At 54.4% G+C, this 17,619-nt stretch overlaps 3 protein-coding genes across 3 annotated transcripts; all 3 read left to right on the forward strand.

The window, feature by feature from the left end:
* The first annotated feature begins 2,999 nt into the window (after window positions 1-2,999).
* Window positions 3,000-10,033, forward strand: SMARCD1 (SWI/SNF related, matrix associated, actin dependent regulator of chromatin, subfamily d, member 1). Its single transcript, XM_042887663.1, has 13 exons — window positions 3,000-3,182; window positions 3,319-3,506; window positions 4,635-4,677; window positions 4,769-4,891; window positions 5,162-5,284; window positions 5,774-5,890; window positions 6,221-6,322; window positions 6,421-6,582; window positions 6,694-6,791; window positions 7,184-7,319; window positions 7,665-7,787; window positions 8,021-8,122; window positions 8,347-10,033. The coding sequence occupies exons 1-13, from the start codon at window positions 3,015-3,017 to the stop codon at window positions 8,398-8,400; spliced, it is 1,539 nt and encodes a 512-aa protein (XP_042743597.1). The 5' UTR covers window positions 3,000-3,014; the 3' UTR covers window positions 8,401-10,033.
* A 763-nt stretch (window positions 10,034-10,796) lies between these two features.
* GPD1 (glycerol-3-phosphate dehydrogenase 1) lies at window positions 10,797-15,588 on the forward strand. The gene is made up of 8 exons (XM_042887664.1): window positions 10,797-10,905; window positions 11,056-11,233; window positions 11,668-11,808; window positions 12,148-12,286; window positions 12,990-13,102; window positions 13,385-13,618; window positions 13,796-13,902; window positions 14,092-15,588. Exons 1-8 carry the CDS (start codon window positions 10,865-10,867, stop codon window positions 14,186-14,188), a joined length of 1,050 nt encoding a protein of 349 aa, XP_042743598.1. The 5' UTR covers window positions 10,797-10,864; the 3' UTR covers window positions 14,189-15,588.
* Window positions 15,589-17,147: 1,559 nt separating this feature from the next.
* LOC122188960 (cytochrome c oxidase assembly protein COX14) lies at window positions 17,148-17,507 on the forward strand. Its single transcript, XM_042887657.1, has 2 exons — window positions 17,148-17,193; window positions 17,259-17,507. The coding sequence occupies exon 2, from the start codon at window positions 17,267-17,269 to the stop codon at window positions 17,423-17,425; it is 159 nt and encodes a 52-aa protein (XP_042743591.1). The 5' UTR covers window positions 17,148-17,193; window positions 17,259-17,266; the 3' UTR covers window positions 17,426-17,507.
* The last annotated feature ends 112 nt before the right edge of the window (window positions 17,508-17,619 follow it).

Below are 17,619 nucleotides of genomic sequence, written 5' to 3' on the forward strand. Positions count from 1 at the left end.
TTTTAACCAAGTTAGTAGCATCTGTAGTACAAGCCATTTGTAAACAGTTTCTGTCCTTCAGATTTCTAGCTGCAAAGAACAAAAGTAGCATGCCAAATCCAGCACTGGGCATCCAAAAAAGCCCTAGGGACCCCATGGAGATTGAATAATAGCAAACAGGCAGTGGGCAGGGTATGCTGAAATGCCAAACTTGCTCCTGGAAATAGCAGATGGGTGGTGTGCATTCAAACTAGAAGAGACTTGCTGCTATTCCAGTCCTCCTCTGCCAGAGCTGGTGCTGCAAAGGCCACAGGGTGGGCTTTGAATAGGAACAGGATGATATAGCTAAGCCCAGAAGGGAGTTAATGAACCTAAATTAATTGCAGGCAGACACTGTGAAGCCAGAGCAGCTCACTATGCTCACTACCTCTGCAGTGGCACTCAGCAGCTCCTGCTGCAGGGGCAGGCAGCAGCTCAGCCCCACAGTCTCTTCCCCAGCTGCCCAAGAACATGCTGGGTTCCATCCACTGCAACCTCGCATCGCATCCTCAGCCTCAGTCTGAGGTCTTTGCTGCGGATGGAAGCAGCGTGCAAGTCACAGCCTGGAACCGCCTCGCAGAGGGGTGCAGGGACCCCAAAAGCAGCACAGACAGAGCAATTCCCAGCCCTGGAGCCTGAAATAGGTGAGGGATGGGTGCATGGACAGAAGCCAGACAGGACCCAACGAGAGCAGTGGACAAGTTGTACATTTTCTGACTCCAGGCTCCGACTTGCACACCATCCATACACCACCAGAGCAAGGAACAAGGATCATTGCATTGCTCAGGATTACAGGGATGGACTGCAAACAGCTGGCGCGCTGCAAGATGTGTGATGCATGTAGACTGTGCATCCAAGGCTGTTAGTGCACACTGCGCACGAGACAAGGAGTTAATTACACTCCCCAGGAAGCACCACTGACAATGCACGCAAGGACAAGGTGCTGCATGCCTCAGCCTGAGGTTGCTGGGAAGCACCTGCTTGCACACCGTTGATTGTGTGGCTGCTGAAACCCTACAGAGCAAGGATTAATCACGCACCATGCAGATAGTGGCAGCACAGATAGCATCACCTCCTCTCCTCCACAGCAATAACTCCTGGTTACCACTTGCTCTCTGCTAACGTTGCCAGCAGAAACAGGCGCTGGGCTATAATTACACAGCCCTGGATGCTGCTCGGCTGCCTGGAGCCAGAGCCACGCGGGCTGGGGAAGGTTTCAGCAGAGCTGCCTCATGCCAGCAGGTGCAGGAAACGAAGGTGCACGGGTAGCATTTCACTGAGCAGTGAACCAAGCAAACCCTCAGGCAGAGGGAAGGAGAAAGGACAAGTGTAAGGAGACACTGGGTTATTTTCCCCCCCGTTTCTTATGAAACACAGCTAATGACAGGGGACAAGGAGAACTGGCAACAGAACATCCCTGGAGAGAGGGAGCTGGGGCAACACTACGCTCAGCTCAGGGATCTCTTAGGATCCTGCATTTTGTAAGTGTGGGTTACAGGAGTGGACAAGGGCTGAGCTGCTAGAAAGGAGCTCTGCAGAAAAGGACATGGGTCTTCTGGTGGCCAATGGGGTAACCATGAGCCAGGAGTGTGTCCTGGTGGCCGAGAAGGCCAATGATTCCATAGGGTGCACTGCACAGCACGCTGAGAGAGGGAGGTGCATCTCCCCCCTACTCTGCCCTGGAGAGGCCATAACTGGAGCACTGGGTGCAGTGCTGGGCTCCCAAATTCCAGGCAGACAGAGAACTGCTGCTGGAGAGAGTTCGTCTCTCAGCTCAGCCCTTCCTTTCTCTTCCTTCCTTTGTCCCTCCCAGGCACTTCCCAGCCTGCCCAAAGGCTCCTGCCGGGTTTTAAGCCTCACTTGAAGTTGCTGCATCTGAACAATACGGAGCAGATAAGTTCCACCGCTTCTCCTCCCCATGAATATTTCATCAGGCAGCCAGGCGCCAAGGCTGTCGGAGGTGGCATTACATTAACTGCATGGACACACGGATGCTGAGACAACAGCTAATGGCTGTGCTCACAGCATCATCCTGTTTTCCATCGAGGTCAGGAAACACTAAATTTGGTGGAAAAGGTGCCAACATCTCCCCACTTCTCTCCTCAGTCAACAATGCCACGCACTGTACAGGACAGCCTTCTAAATGGCCCATGATCATCATTAATTGCTTAATTAATACTTGCGGTGTGACTGCTCTCTTAGTTTTTATTCATGGATTAATGCAGGCTGGATGCAGGTCCCTCTGCTCTATGAACAACCACACGGATGAGTGCCCTGGGGACAGGGAAAGTAATGCTAATACTTGCAAAAAGCGGCCTTTAATTCAGCGCTGTGCCTTGTGCAGCAGCTGCTGAGGGAGGAATCCCCCTCCGGGCATCCCCCAACCCTGAGCGAAGCAGTCCCAGACAGGGGAACCTGTGAGAATGGGGGACCCAGGGCACCCACACCCCCACTCAGTCACAGCATCGAGGCTCGATGCCATGAGCACTGTCTCCCAGGACCCTGCACCCTCATATGCACCTCCCCATGGTCAGTGCACCCCCCCCCCCCCCAGGACACTGCCCCTTCCCACACCTCCTGCATCCCCCCCACAAATACCCCGTGGTCTCTGAAACCCCCAAACCCAACACCCTCCCATAGCCCTCTCCAAGTCCTCCGCCCCTCCCCTCCACGGCCCCCCCCTCCCACTGCCCTCCCCACTGCCAGTGCACCCTCCCAGCACCCTGCCATACCCCCATGCACTCTCCTCTAGGACTCTATTCCCCCACAGTAGTGATCCTTGAAGCCCCCCAGGATCCTCCGCACCCCCCGGGACCCCGGCCTTCCCCCTCTCCAGGCCCAACTTCCCCCACCCCCCACCCCCCGCTCCCCACCACCACCAGCTCCTCCCGCCGGCAGGGGGCGCTCTCTGCAGGAGGTGCCGCTCTAGGGCGGTGTCCGCGCGCACTCTATGTCAGAGCTCCGGTTCCGGTCCGCTCCCCTTTGTGCTGGAGAAGATGGCGGCGCGGGCGGGCTTCCAGTCGGTGACTCCCAGCGGTGGCGGCGGCGGGGCCGCTGCCGGGGCCGGAGCGCTGGGCCCGGGCACGCCGGGCGGGCCGGTGCGCATGGGCCCGGCCCCGGGACAGGGCCTGTACCGCTCGCCGCTGCCGGGGGCTGCCTACCCGGTGAGGCAGGGGAGGGGCCGGTGGGGGCGTGCGGGCCGCTGCGGGGCGGGGCGGGAGGGAGCGGGGGCGGCGGGGACGCGGACGGGGCCGGCCCCCCCCGGTGGGCACTGGAACGGTTTTCTTCTTCCCCCCGCAGCGCCCCGGGATGTTACCGGGCAGCCGCCTGGCGCCGCAGGGCCCCTCCATGGGGCCGCCCGGGTACGGCGGGAGCCCGGCGGTGCGGCCCGGCATGGCGCAGGCCGGCCTGGACCAGGCCCGCAAGAGGCCCGCGCCGCAGCAGCTGCAGCAGGTGCAGCCCCAGGCGGTGCCCAACCGCAACCACAAGTAAGGACCGGGGGCAGCGGAGGGCTCCGGGCGTCGCTGGGGCAGCGGCGGGGGGATGGGAGCTCCGGACATGCCTGGGGCAGCCAGGCTCGTGGGGCATCCTCGGGTGCCCCTTTGGCAGCGGGGGTTCTTGGGGCAATGGGTGTCCACTGGATGCTGCCAGGTGTCCCCAGGGCAGTGAGGGGCGTAGGATATCCTTGGACATTCCTGAAATAGGAAGGATCCCTGGAGCCGTGGAAGCTCTCAGGTCTTCCCCGTGCTTCTCTAGGGTGGTGGAGATCTCAGAACATCCTTGGGCATCCTCAGAGCAGCAGAGATCCTGAGGACATCCCTGGGACAGCAGAGGAGTCTTGGGTGCATTCTTGGGCGTTCCTATGGTAGCAGGGTTCCTCAGGACAATCCCAAGGGCAAGGAGGAATCTCAGGGCATCCTAGGTCCAGGGGGTCTTCAGAGCATTCTCTGTGCATCCCCAGGGCAGTGAGGGTGCTCACGGCATCCCCAGGTGGGCACAGACACGTTACTTCTCTCCCCACAAAGCCTATGGGACAAGATCTGTGTTTCAGGGTGTGGGTAGGCACTGACATCAGAGCGAGCTGCGAGTCCTCTCTGAAGGGGCAGGCGCTGACTTGGTGTCATCTGCTGGCTGCTTATAGCAGCACAAAGCTTTTCTGTGTGCAGGGCCAGGCCTGGGGCTCTCATTGCTGCTTTTTGTTGGGTGGCTGAAAGAGACTTTGATGTTCTTGTGCAGCTTCTTCTCTGGGAGAAGGGAGATTCCAGCAGATAAAAGAGTAATGTGCAGCTGCTGGACAAGAGCAAGTTTACATTCGGTTTCTGACAGTACAGTGTGATGCCTTGGTAATATTGGTAATGCTGAGTCTCCTAGAAAAGTCTGTCTAAAGCAAATTGAGCCATAAGCCCCTTTGGTTGCTCTGTCAGTGCTTCCTTTTCAGTGATGCAGCCCTGCTTTCAGTGCTTTCCTTGGGGATGTATTGAGGTGATCAGCTGCTGTAGGGCTGAGAGCATTGCTGGTGCCATGGTCCTAAACCGGACAAACCTCATCTCCTTTTGTGAGGGTCCACTGTTAATTAGCACAGTGGTTGTCATTTTAATGCGTTCCTTACTTTACAGTGCTAAAAAGAAGAAGATGGCAGACAAAATTCTACCTCAGAGGGTGAGTGGCACGTGCATTTGACATCCTCTGTTATGAGATGTGGGGGAATTGATGGAGATTAGCATTTTGATTGGCTTGTGCTCTGATGTAGATTCGTGAACTTGTGCCTGAGTCTCAAGCTTATATGGACCTGCTGGCCTTCGAAAGGAAATTGGACCAGACGATCATGAGGAAACGCTTGGATATCCAGGAGGCTTTGAAACGGCCCATTAAGGTAGGCAGGGGATGTTTAGAGATTCTTACTGTAATCAGGAAAGTAGGAGGGCTCTGAAGGTTGTGTCATATCCCTGTAAGCATATAAAGAACTGTAATGCTCGAGACTTAAGTGGGGGGTAGAACCAAGACCGTCTCTCTGTGCTGTTTGTCCTGAGAGAGTGGATATATGAGGAAAAGAAGAAAATTAAGCTTTGTTTTAACAAAACATAAGCGAGATTCTCATCCCTTTCCTTCAGAATGAATACTCAGCTGATGCTTTTTCCTGCAGCAAAAGCGAAAGCTACGTATTTTTATCTCCAATACCTTCAATCCAGCCAAGTCGGATGCTGAGGATGGTGAAGGAACAGTGGCCTCCTGGGAGCTTCGAGTGGAAGGACGGCTGCTAGAAGATGTGAGTGAGACACCCAACCACAGAGTTGATTTTATGGATCTGGAATTGGCAATTGAACCAGTTTCCTAGTGTCTGGGAGTGTAGCTAAGGGCTTGATATCCTCCTTCATCTCTGTTTTCCAAGGAGTCTGATGGTGACGAGACCGAGAGCCCAACTCGGAGACCGATGGGTATCCCCATGGCAGAACATGAGTTATACAAAGTTCTTATAGCTATAAGAATTAATGGTGAGAGCCTATCAGTGGCACTTGTGTACCCTGGCTCTTAGAAGCAGGGCACTCGCATTTTATGTAATTGCTGAGTAAGTTAATTCCTCCAAGCTCGTCTTTATCTCCAGTCTTTCACCATTTTTGACTTGGAACTTGATTTTCGAGCATGTATTGATGAATGTAAGTGTTCACAACTTAAAGGAACACTGTCATATGCCTTGCCTGTGCTTGAGTCCTGGAACGTGCTCTCCTGACTCTCTTCCTTCCTGTGTTGCTTGCAGTCTGCTTTGTCCAAATACGATGCCACCAAACAGAAAAGAAAGTTCTCATCCTTCTTTAAATCTCTGGTTATTGAACTTGATAAAGACCTCTATGGCCCTGACAATCACCTGGTAGAGGTGAGCTTGCTTCTTTTTGCTGTATTATCTCTACAGATGGGTTGCTGTTCCAGCAGACTGAATTTGTGTGTGATTAGTAACTTGTGAAGTGGGGTATTTAAGGCTTTAACAAGTGGCTGGGAGCCAGGGCTGAATTCTCTTGAATTCTTATCTTAGCTTTTCCACTGACTTGCCTGGGCTCTGAATAAATGCATTAACTCTTGTTTCAAACTATAAATGGGAATAAGATGAATCTTCTGTCGTGGATGAGGTTGGGTGGCAAGCAGCAGGAGCAAAAGGAGTCGAGCGTGTGGGTGCAGCTAAATCCCCCTCCTGTTGCACATATTCCAGTGGCACAGAACTGCTACAACTCAGGAGACAGATGGCTTCCAGGTGAAGAGGCCAGGAGATGTCAACGTGCGCTGCACTGTCCTTCTGATGCTCGATTACCAGGTGAGATGTTGGATAGCAGCGCTGGGCATACGTAGCATTTGCTTTGCTGTCTCTGTGGCCATAAGTCCCATCTCACCTCTCCTTGCTTTTTCTTTCAGCCTCCCCAGTTCAAACTGGATCCCCGCTTGGCTCGTCTCCTGGGGATCCACACTCAGACTCGCCCAGTGATCATCCAGGCTTTGTGGCAATATATCAAGACCCACAAGCTGCAGGACCCTCACGAGCGGGAGTACGTCATTTGTGACAAATACCTCCAGCAGGTAACGGGATTTGTGGTGGGAATGAGAACTGCTTCAGCTTTCCCTGGTCGGCTGGCAGCAGTCTCTGGCACAGCTTGCGTTCCTTGCCTTAGCCCTGTGTTTCTGTCACAGATATTTGAATCCCAGCGGATGAAGTTCTCTGAAATTCCACAAAGGCTTCATGCGCTGCTTATGCCTCCAGAACCGATCATCATTAATCATGTGATCAGGTGAGGCTTCTTATTTCTAGAAAGGGGAGAGGAAAGGATGGATGAGTCTGGCACAGGAAGATGATGGGATGTGCTCTGACTTTTCAGTAGTAGTTTCTCTGCATTGTCTGCCGTTATTTCTTTACACAGAACTTTGACACAGTGTCCCTCTTTCACAAGGAACTCATACTGCCTTTCATTACACGTGTGTGGGTAGAAATTTGCTTGGAACAATCACTTATGCAGCAAAAACATCAATAAAGCCTTGCTGTTTGCTGTTAGAGCTGAAGCTGACACTGGCTTGACTTATCCCTTCTGGCAGTCCTTGTGCTGCATCAGAACAGTCACAATTTGATGTGATGGCTTCTTGAACTACTCACTCTTTCTGGTTCCTTCCTTGTGGATGCCCCCAGTGTTGATCCTAATGACCAGAAGAAAACAGCCTGCTATGACATCGATGTGGAGGTGGATGACACCTTGAAGACTCAAATGAATTCATTCCTGCTGTCAACTGCCAGTCAACAGGAAATTGCTGCTCTGGATAACAAGGTAAGAAGAGCTCCTTCAGATCTGCCATCCTCATTACCAGATTACCAGATAGGAGTGTATCTGTGGAGCAAGATGAGCTCTGAATGTGACAATTCAGCTTTGCTCTGTTGGGCATTTGGAAGCTAGAGTAGGGCAACAGTGTTCAGATAGGTGGCTTTACCTGAAGCAGAGTTTTAAAGCAAATGGTCAGTGGAAAAACCCTTACAGCAGGAACCTGGGAGCTGTGAATCCTATCTGACAAACCAACCAGAATATAAGAATTCACCCTCTCATCTTGGATCTCTTTGTGTTTCTCTGACACTTTTCCCTATTCAGCAGTCCCAATGCTGTGCTTATCTCCTTCAGATCCATGAAACAATAGAGACAATTAACCAGCTGAAGACCCAGCGTGAGTTCATGCTGAGCTTTGCCCGAGATCCTCAGGGCTTCATCAATGACTGGCTCCAGTCCCAGTGCCGGGACTTGAAGGTAAAAGCTTTTCTTGTGTGGAAGGTGGATCCAGTCACATGCTTCCCTCATTATAACTAGCTCCCACAGAGAGAGAAAGGCAATTTCCTGCTCAGAAAGCAAGACTTGAACTGAAATCAAACATAAGGACTTGACCTGACTGAACTGAAGTGTCTTTGAGGCAAAGGGGGTGTAGTTTTGTTCAGCACAGAGCTTTCGTACTCCCTGAACTGCTTTGTCCTTTGTGCTTTCAGACGATGACTGATGTTGTTGGGAATCCTGAAGAGGAGCGTAGAGCCGAGTTCTACTTCCAGCCATGGGCTCAGGAAGCTGTGTGCAGATACTTTTACTCCAAGGTGAGTGTCCCCAGGCAGGGGTCCCTTCCAGACCCAGTGGCTTGGTGTAACTGCCACTTCTTGGGGCTCATGCCCTGGTGAAAAGGGGCAGCGTTAAGCCTCGCTTTCAGACACTGCTAGTGCATTATGATCCCCAGTTTGCTTTCAGCCCCATCCAGATGGGCCCTGTGGTACTTGAACACTGCGCTGCTGTCTGTGTTAATGCTGCAACTCTTCTCTTCCAGGTTCAGCAAAGACGGCAGGAGCTGGAGCAGGCTCTGGGAATCCGCAACACATAGGCCCTCATCTCCTCCCCATCCAGAAGGCATCAGAGCTGCTTGTGGAGACAGGGTGCTGCAGAGCACGCAGTTAAGGCTCATGTAACCACGCTGCGGTGCCAAGGCCTGCACCGTCATCCATCCTGGCATTGTCTCTGCTGGGGCAGCTCTACGACACCTGGGGTCTTCTGGGGTGTGGCAAGCAGACAGGCTCCAACAAGTACACACTTCTACCTGGTTTTCTTCCTGACTGTTGCCTTGTCAGTCCCAAGGCTTCCAAGAGCCTCCCCTAGACTCCGTGCTGCCTGTAGTGTCCCCAGTAGCCAGTTTGAATGCTGACTTTGAGCTCCTCTCAAATTCAGAAACTCTTCCTCTTCCCGTTCCTCTTCAACTAGCATCTAGTTGTGGCACACATGAGACCTGACTGGGAAGTCAGGATCTGCTCAAAGGGCAGAGTTCTGTGGCTAGTCTGGTCTCTGCCTCAGTTAGTAGTAGCAAGGTACCGGGAGATGGAGTGGGCAGGATGCTGACATACCTCCAGCCCTCCCCTCCCTCGCTGGGAGGGGGCTGCTGCACTGGGCTGCCTCACAGGTCACTCTCCTCCTTGAGGAAGTTACTGGACTGCATAGAGAATTGTTTCTTCCCTTGTCCCTTTTTCCTTGTCCTGCTCCCTTCACGTTCATGAAAGACTGCCTTGAGCTGGGAATCACAGGGGAGATGAAGCGTCGTCTCACTGCACAGATGTGGAAGTGCTGGAGAGCTGAGAAAAAGCCTCGGCTTATGGTTCCAGCAAGCCAGCTGGCTGCTTGCTTTCCCTGTAGAGGGAGGGAATGCAGCAGCTGCCCAGTGCAATTGTGCAGGGGCAGAGTACTGTATGCTCATTCCTTTGGGACTGTTATCACATGTCATTTGCTGTGGGGACCAGAGGCTCCTTCCTGTGGGTCTGGGAGTACGGATCCATCCCTTGGGAGTGGATGTAGCCCCAAGCATGTATTGAGTTAGCTGATGTTTCCATGCTGAAACTCCTGTGTTTTTGAGTCAAGTTATGGATCAGGAATGTACAAGTAGACTTTTTTTTTTTTTACCATGGGGAGTAGCAGCTCTTATGCCTCTTCGTGGAATTATTTACTAGTGAACCAGGGGTCAGGTGTAAGAGAAGGACCTCTCTCAGCCTAGCTCTCAGTATTTCTGCTTGGAACTGTAATGCAAATGGACTGTAAAGCAAAGTTGGTCACGTTCTCTTGGAACAGCTGCGAAACCATGTTACTGACAGCCCTCCCCATCCCTGCACCCTGCTGTGGTGTGGTTGGGAAGGTTGCTGTGATTTTGGGAGCCCTACCCGTGTCTGTGTTCCCACATGTCTGTGAGTAATAGACCCTCCCCTTCTCCTTTGCCCCCTTTTGAAACTGCTCCTCTGTGGTACTGGGGTGAAGGTCTTGGTGCTGATGAAGCAGCCCAGTGACTCCTCAGGGTAGTTGCACATGAAGGATGCTGAACACTGCGTAGGCAAACATAGCTGTTGCAGAATAACTGCTTTTCTTATCTATTACGTTGGTTGGGTTTTTTTTTTTCCCATGGACCAAAACTTTTTTTTTTTTTTTTGTACTGTATCCTTGTAGATGTCACCCAATTTTAATAAAAGCCTGTGAAAGAAGCTGTCCTCCTTCAGTGCTGACAGCACGCTTTCTCTCAGCAGCTGCCTTGGTGGATGACAACTCGTGTATTTGCCTGGGAAGGAAGAGGATTAATTTCACTTTTTAAACAAAGCCAGCTGGTTTAAGGAACTGCAGAGAAAATGTTCTTCCCACTTCAGCCTTTTGCATGGTGCCTTTCTTGAAAGGATCTCTGGCTGATGGAGTCCACTGAGCCTTTCCAGGGTGCTTTTGTGGTAAAAGAGCAAAGGATTTTGAGCAAAAAGGGAAATCCAGTGGCCAAGCTGCAGCTGAATGCTAGCCAGCCTAGTGCCCACACCGCAAAATTTGGAGAAAAAGGTTACCTGGATGTGTTAATGAGTTGTGCAGAAGGGACTTTGCCCTTAGGTAACGCTTTGCACAAAGCTTGACGACTCTCATGAGATCCTGAGCACAGAAGCAAGGGCAGCTCCTAAGGTCAAGCAGTCAGGGCTGCTGCTTGCCGCTGAGGTTAAGGCTGGGTTGCGTTCTGGGTCTGCAGTCAGACGGTTCAAATTTCCTACTGGGGGGGGAGGTGGGGGCAGGGGGGAAAGGCATTTATCGGGAGGAAAGAAACGGCTTTTCTGCAGAAAATGGAGAGGGAGAGAGAGGCAGGACAGCCGTACCGGCGGCAGCGAGCGACCTGAGCCGCTCCTCCTCTGCTCCGGGGCAGCGAGCACCGCGGCCGGGCCGGTGCCCGGTTCGGCGGGGCGGATCGGGGCGGGCGGGGGGCGGGCTGGGCCGGCCCCACCGGGCACAGCCTTCAAATAGCGCCCTTGGGCTCCGTGCTGCGCAGCGCCCTGCGTCTCTGAGCCATGGGTGGCAAGAAGGTTTGCATCGTGGGCTCTGGCAATTGGTGAGCGCCCGCCTGGTCCCCAAATCCCAGCTGCCCTCCCGGGGCACTGCGTCATTCCCGGTGCCTTGGGATCCCCCCGGTGCCGGCAGCCCCGGTGCCCCCCGCCCACGGCTCCTTTCCTTCCCCCCCACCCCCTCCCCTACCACACAGGGGCTCAGCCATCGCCAAGATCGTGGGCAGCAATGCGGCACGGCTGGGCACCTTCGAGAACACGGTGAACATGTGGGTGCTGGAGGAGGAGGTGGGCGGCCGGCGGCTCACCGAGATCATAAACACCGAGCACGAGAACGTCAAGTACCTGCCGGGGCACAAACTGCCCCACAACGTGGTGAGTGCCTGCTGGTGGCCTTTTGTGCACGAGGGTCGTGTTTTATCACCTTGATGACAGGTAATAAAAGCTGCTGTGCTGTCACAGCCCCATGTGCCAGCAGCGTGAAGGAAGGGGTGCAGCGGGGCTCCTGCATTCCCGGTGATCTCGTGGCACACTTTGGGATGAGCTGCTGTCCTGGTTGTTCTCCCTGCCCACCTTTGCGCCTGCTCTGCCATCTCACTTGCTGCTCTCAAGGCCAAGTGTTGCTGCCTCCAAGCTGGTGTGCAGGAAGCCAGGCTGAGCCTTTCGCTCTGCGGTTCTCCAGTCCCTCTAGAAGGGGAGCGTGGGGCAGTTTGTCCCCACAACCCCTTGCTCCCCTTGCTGTGGGTTAGGGCAGGCCCCCCTCTACAAAGCCTTGGGGACAAGTTCCTGATGGCAGCTGTGTTGTGCAGGTGGCAGAGCCTGACCTGGTGAAAGCTTGCTCCGGGGCTGACATCCTCCTGTTTGTGGTGCCCCATCAGTTCATCGGCAAAGTCTGCGACCAGATCAAGGCCCACGTGAAGAAAGGTGCTATTGGGATGTCACTCATCAAGGTGTGAGCAGAGGCATGGCCAGGAGGGTGATGAGCTTTTCGAGGAGAAATTGGAGTCTTAGAATCTTAACATCATAGGATTTTTTGAGTTGGGAGGGACCTTTAATGGTCATCTACTCCCCTGCAATTAACAGGTTTTGGGTTTAGAGCGGTGTACATGGGGAATAGGGCACTGACTTGCAGGGATTTGGAGGTATTATGGGGTAGGAATGGGTGAGGGCCCATGGGTGAGGAGTGGGGTGCAGCTGAGCATGGGGGGCTGCTGGGATGGCAGCATTGGGGTGAATGGGGCCAGGACTCCCAGGCCACGAGCTCATCTCTGTCCCTGGTTGTCTCCCAGGGGGTGGATGAAGGACCAGATGGGCTGAGGTTGATCTCAGACATCATCCACGAGAAACTGGGAATTGAGATGAGTGTCCTCATGGGGGCCAACATTGCCAGTGAAGTGGCAGATGAGAAGTTCTGCGAAACAACCATCGGTAAGGAGCCAACATCTGGACGCTCCTGACAGCGCTGACTTTGAACATCTGGCAGTCAGCCTGGCTCAAATGAATGGGGTGGCCACAGGGGAGACCCTTGAGGAAATAGTTCACTTACTTGCATTTCGTTGGACTTCAAAGGACGCTCACCTGGGCTTGTGTTGCTGCTAGCCAGGGCTGCTTCAAAGTTCACCTGGTGGCAGTTCCTGACATCCTCCACACTGTTTGTGAATCACACACAGCAGCCAAAACCAACAGAACTGTTCTCTCGGTTAGAAGTTACAAGATTCAAAGTGCCTGTATTTAAAACAAAGCAAACAAGCCATGCAGGAGGCTGGAGAGGAGTAAGCAGAGCCTGCTGTCACTGTGAACACACAGGGATGCTCTGGTGCAGGGCACTGCAGGGAGAACAGCAGTCTCCAAACCTAAAGTTTGCAATCTCTGAAGATGCCTTTAAAAGCGGACGTGCCAATTCTGTGGTAGGGATCATCCCTGTCTTCTGGGAATTCCAAGTTTGAATCTTGGTTATCTGCCAGGCAATGTGTGCTTGGCACTCTGTGGGCCTGAAAATGTTTAGCCATGTCCATCATTTGGGCAACAGATTCCTCTCGCTGTGCTGAATGCAGCATGACCACATGGGTGGGTTGGAATGCAGTTCTCCTTTAGGGTCTGCTCCATTATCTTGTCCCTTCTCTTTCATTAGGCTGTAAGAATGTACAGTATGGGCAGATCCTGAAGGAGCTGATGCAGACACCGAACTTTCGGGTCACAGTGGTGCAGGAAGCTGACACTGTAGAGATCTGTGGTGCTCTGAAGGTGGGTGAGCTGCTCACTGTGGTTTGCAGGGCTTGAGCTCTGCAGGGAGCACGGAGTGATCTCCTCTGGATATCACACTCCAGCTTGCAGAGACAGCTGTGCAGAAGGCCTGGCTTCGGAGGGAGCTCTGTGCATGTCCTGCTCAGCTGCTTGGAGGGTGGTGGTGACCAGACAGGCAGGGGCAGGCAGCAGTCTGTTGATGGCATCACCACTGGCACCTGTGGATACAGCAGTGCCCTGGGCTTTGCTGGGAACACATCTCTCTGTGCTGTTGTTTTCCAGAACGTTGTGGCTGTAGGGGCTGGTTTCTGCGATGGTCTTGGCTTTGGAGACAATACAAAGGCTGCTGTTATCCGTCTGGGGCTGATGGAGATGATTAGCTTCGCCAAGATCTTCTGCAAGGGCCCCGTCACCCCTTCCACCTTCTTGGAGAGCTGTGGGATCGCTGATCTCATCACCACCTGCTACGGTGGTCGCAACCGAAAAGTGGCCGAGGCTTTTGCCAAGACTGGGAAGGTGAGCAGAGCAGGGAGCAGCAGCGAGGGGAGCCTGAAACCTGCAACAACGCAGGGCCAGATAGCACCAGGGTATCAGCCTTCACTTGCCCAGTGCTATAATCCAGCTCCAGAGAGTGAACATGGGGTACTGGATGACATGGCAGTGTCCAACTCCCTCTCTTTTGGGTTGTTGCAGTCTATTGAGCAGCTGGAGAAGGAGATGTTGAATGGGCAGAAGCTGCAAGGTCCCCAGACGTCTGCTGAGCTGCATCACATCCTTAAAACGAAGAACATGGTGGATAAGTGAGTGATCTCATCTCCCTTGTTTGCTTTTTTGAGGTTGGGTTGGGGGGTGGAACTCCCCCCCCCATCTCCCTCACTGTCTGCACTGCTCTGGTGAGCACTGCACTGCCTGCACCCAATGAGCTGCTGCTGCCCAGTGCACCAGGTGCTGTGACTCTGCTCTGAGAGATTGCATTGGTCTGCCCGTAGGTTCCCCCTCTTCACAGCTGTCTATCAGATCTGCTATGAGGGCAAACCTGTTTCTGATGTCATCAAGTGTCTCCAGAACCACCCTGAGCACATGTAAACGGGCTCTGCCTGCACAACCACGAATCCTGTTGAGAGGAGGGATGAGCTCCCACCTACATCACCTTGCTGCTGCTACAGCTTTGTGAGGAGTCCAGACTTCTGGGAGCCTTTGCAGATCAATGCAAAGGCAGAGGTTCCCCTGTCTGAGCCTGGCATCTGCATGGAGGTACCTGCTGATCTCCTTTTTTCTCTGAAGGGCTCATTTAGCTTCTGCTGCTGCCTAGATCCTGCCCTGAGTGGGGCTGAGCGTCTTCCTCCTTTCCCTTTCTTTTGCTTTGGTGGATTCAGTTCTCAGAGAGACTGTTAGGTCGTCATGATCGATCCAGGCTATGCAGGAGGCACTGCCTGGCAGGTCAAGCTTTGCTATTAGCCCTATGGGGCCTCTTGGCATGACACTAGCTCTTCCCTGCTTGCTGCTGTTGCTTTTGTCTTAACTGTCTCACAGAGGGGCTGTGTCAGTTCCTTCCAGGATCCACAAGAGACTGAAGCTCCCAAGGACTTTCAAAGGAGCTGATCATCACTCTTCTAAGAACCAGCATATAAAATAGCTCTTTGCCCCCTGCCATGTGCAGCTTCCTCAGTCACCACCAGCTGCTTTTGCTGCACAGCACAGCCGGCATTTTGCCTGTGTGAGGGCAGCTCCAGAGAGAGCCCTTGGAGTTCAATGATTTCACTTTTTGTTCTCACAGCTGACCCTGGCCTCTGACTCCTTTTGTCACTGATCTGCCTGTGCTAATTCTGTGCCTGCTGGCTGTCCCTGGCCAGCTCTCCTCCCTCGTATCAACTTGTTCTCTGGCTGGCTTTGGCAATGCAGGGACCAACTGCCCCGAAGTCTTTCTGAGCAGCTGGCAGGCTGCGTAGCCCTTGGCAGTGTACCTGATAAAGCAGTTGGGCTGTTGCTCTTAGAGGAATGATCCACAGCAGCTTTTTGCCTTCTCTCTGGCTTGTTCCACTATGTGCCTTAGGCTGGCCTCTGCTTCTCTGTGTGCATTTACAAGAGCTGAGAAAGCAGGTTCCACGCTTTCCCTGCTCTTGTGAGACTGCCCACGGGCAGGACAAGGGGCAGCAAAGGACGTGATCCACAACAGGTACAGAGAGCCCTCCCACAGCACAGCAGGGGACAGAGGTCTCATGCCTTGTGCTGTGCTTTTGAAACTTGCCCCTTGTCCAGCTGGCTGCTAGATGCCCCTCAGACACTGACTCTGGCTTGCTGCTGCTGTCGCTCAGGGCACCGTGTCCAGTGGCTGGCTGTTCCCATCCGGGGCAGGCTAGAGCTGCTGCAGGTCTTGCTGAATGCCCTCAGGCCAGGTCCGAGTGCTGCAGGTTCTCTGACTGGCAATGAACTTCATGAATGTGTAAAATAATAATAAATTTGGAGAGGGAAGGGGAGGCTGTTCACTCTGTGGTTCTGGTGCATCGTTGTCTTTGGGTTGGTGCCTGCTGCTCTTGCTAACGGTGCAGATGAGAGCAGTGTCAGTTCGTTCCTGGGGATGCAGCTTTGTGTGCTGTTCCAGAAGTGAGTAATAACACACGGCAGGACAGTGCTGGGTGAGAACACAGCACAGCATCCCACTTGATTTTTTTCAGCAGCAGTTCCAGCACTAAGTCTTAGCTGAGGGCTGCAGAGTGTTGAGATTGCACTGCTGAGCAGGGTACAGAATCCCAGTCCCACCTGGGGCCTGCAGGAACCAGGTCAGGATTCCGCTGTGCTACCCCAGCCCTCCCCTTCTCTGCTGTTTCAGTTCCTTGGGACATTCTGTGCTGTTTTATTCATTTCTCCCGAGCTTCTCTTCCCTGCCTAGTCACTGTCTTTCTTTGAAATGCATCTCACACTGAGTGACCTTTCCAGGCCCGCTAGCTCTCCGCTCACCCTCTTGCTAGGGGAATTTAATCTGCTGGCACTGCAGTTGTTTCTGTGCCTTTTATTAGACATGCATTCTTGGTGGCACCCTACGACCTTTAAATTCAACTGAGCTGAAAAGCACACAAAGTAGCCAGCTCTGGCTTTCTCTGATGAGGAACTTTTTTAGCAAGGTTGGAGGGAGGATAAAGGAAGCCCAGTGTCTCCTTGCAGGGCTGGCACAACATCTGCTCCCCTTTGTCTTGATGGGCTTCAGGAATCCCACTTGAGGCTCGTGCAGTGTGGCTGAGCTCTCCTTCCTTGAAACACTGCAGCTTCTCACCTCAGTTTGCTGTTGCCAGCACCTGCAGCAGGATGCAGAGCCTTGTTCTGGACTGGAATTCAGCTGTTAACCCATCTGCTGTGGAGGTGCATCACTCCAAGCAGGCATTTCTCCACCACTGTGCCATTCCTGGAGGCCTTGAAGGCCCCAGCTCTCACCTGGGGGTGCTCCATGTCCCCTGCTTTCCAGCAGCCCACGCCTCACACCAGTGTTGGAGTTCACAAGCTATAAAAAGTCTTCCCTTTGCCATTTGGAGTTATGTTCTGCAGTCTCAGCACATCTGCGTGCTGCAGCTCCTGCATGGCTCAGGGCTCTGCAGCCTGAAGAGAGAGCAGGGCTTGGGACGGGGCACAGGGACAACTCTCATCGTCCTTCTGGAGAAACTCCTCAGGTTGGGAGCCCTCAGGGATGGGGAGAGGCCCGGTGCCCCCCTCAGTGGGGACTCCCCAAGCTGAAAGCCATCTCCTCCAGGCCGCTGGTCCTCAGCCTCGCACAGGGCCGCTTTTAGTGAGCAGAGGTACCTCAGGGTGCTGAGGATGGTGAGGAGAGCCGTGGGGAGCCGCAAAGCAGGGCAGCACAGGCCCCGGGGAGCGGCGGCCGGGATGCAGCGCGGGGAGCTGAGCGCCTGCGGCTCCGTGGAGGTGAAGGAGCGGCCCCGCGAGGGGGCGCTGTGATGCCGCCTCCCGCCTCGGCGTACTGCATCTCCCAGCAGGCGGTGCGGCTTGACGTCACCCTCTCACGTGACGCGGGGGGCGGGGCGTCGGGCGGAAGCGCGGCCCTGAGGCAGGCGCGGCGGCGGAAGCGGAGCCGACGGGCGGTGGTAAGGAGAGGGACGGGGCGGGCGGACGGAGCGCTGCCGGGTGTAAGCGCCGCGCTGTGTTGCAGGAGCGGCCATGGTGTCCGGCAAGCAGCTGGCTGATTTCGGCTACAAGGCCTTCTCCGGTTCCATGATGCTGCTGACGGCGTACGGCGGGTACCTGTGCGGCGTCCGGGCCTACCGCTTGCTGCAGAACCGCCGCGCCCGGCAGGCCTCGGCCGGCCCCGAGAGCTGAGGGCGGAGGGCTCGGTGCCGCCGCGGCGCCGAGCTGCGCTCTCGGAAGGGCCCGGAGCGCAATAAAACCACATGGAAACGCCCGAGTGTGGTTGTGCGGCTGTCTGCGGGGGGAACGGAGAACGGGGATCTCGGGTCAGCACCCGCTCAGTACCGCGGGGAAGGGACTGACGGTCACAGCCGTAGGGGTTGAAG

The sequence above is a fragment of the Lagopus leucura genome, unplaced genomic scaffold (genome assembly GCF_019238085.1).
Source record: "Lagopus leucura isolate 7727_CA_CO unplaced genomic scaffold, USGS_WTPT01 Super-Scaffold_100103, whole genome shotgun sequence".
Classification (NCBI taxonomy): domain Eukaryota; kingdom Metazoa; phylum Chordata; class Aves; order Galliformes; family Phasianidae; genus Lagopus; species Lagopus leucura.

Bases quoted from the DNA above. Each gene is read 5' to 3' on its own strand.
- GPD1 (XM_042887664.1), top strand. From the start codon at position 10,865: ATGGGTGGCAAGAAGGTTTGCATCGTGGGCTCTGGCAATTG. The intron at 11,809-12,147 runs GTGTGAGCAGAG...GTTGTCTCCCAG, and splicing joins TTGGGATGTCACTCATCAAG to GGGGTGGATGAAGGACCAGA. The intron at 13,903-14,091 runs GTGAGTGATCTC...GTCTGCCCGTAG, and splicing joins ACGAAGAACATGGTGGATAA to GTTCCCCCTCTTCACAGCTG.
- LOC122188960 (XM_042887657.1), top strand. From the start codon at position 17,267: ATGGTGTCCGGCAAGCAGCTGGCTGATTTCGGCTACAAGGCCTTCTCC.
- SMARCD1 (XM_042887663.1), top strand. From the start codon at position 3,015: ATGGCGGCGCGGGCGGGCTTCCAGTCGGTGACTCCCAGCGGTGGCGGC. The intron at 4,678-4,768 runs GTGAGTGGCACG...GCTCTGATGTAG, and splicing joins ACAAAATTCTACCTCAGAGG to ATTCGTGAACTTGTGCCTGA. The intron at 8,123-8,346 runs GTGAGTGTCCCC...CTTCTCTTCCAG, and splicing joins GCAGATACTTTTACTCCAAG to GTTCAGCAAAGACGGCAGGA.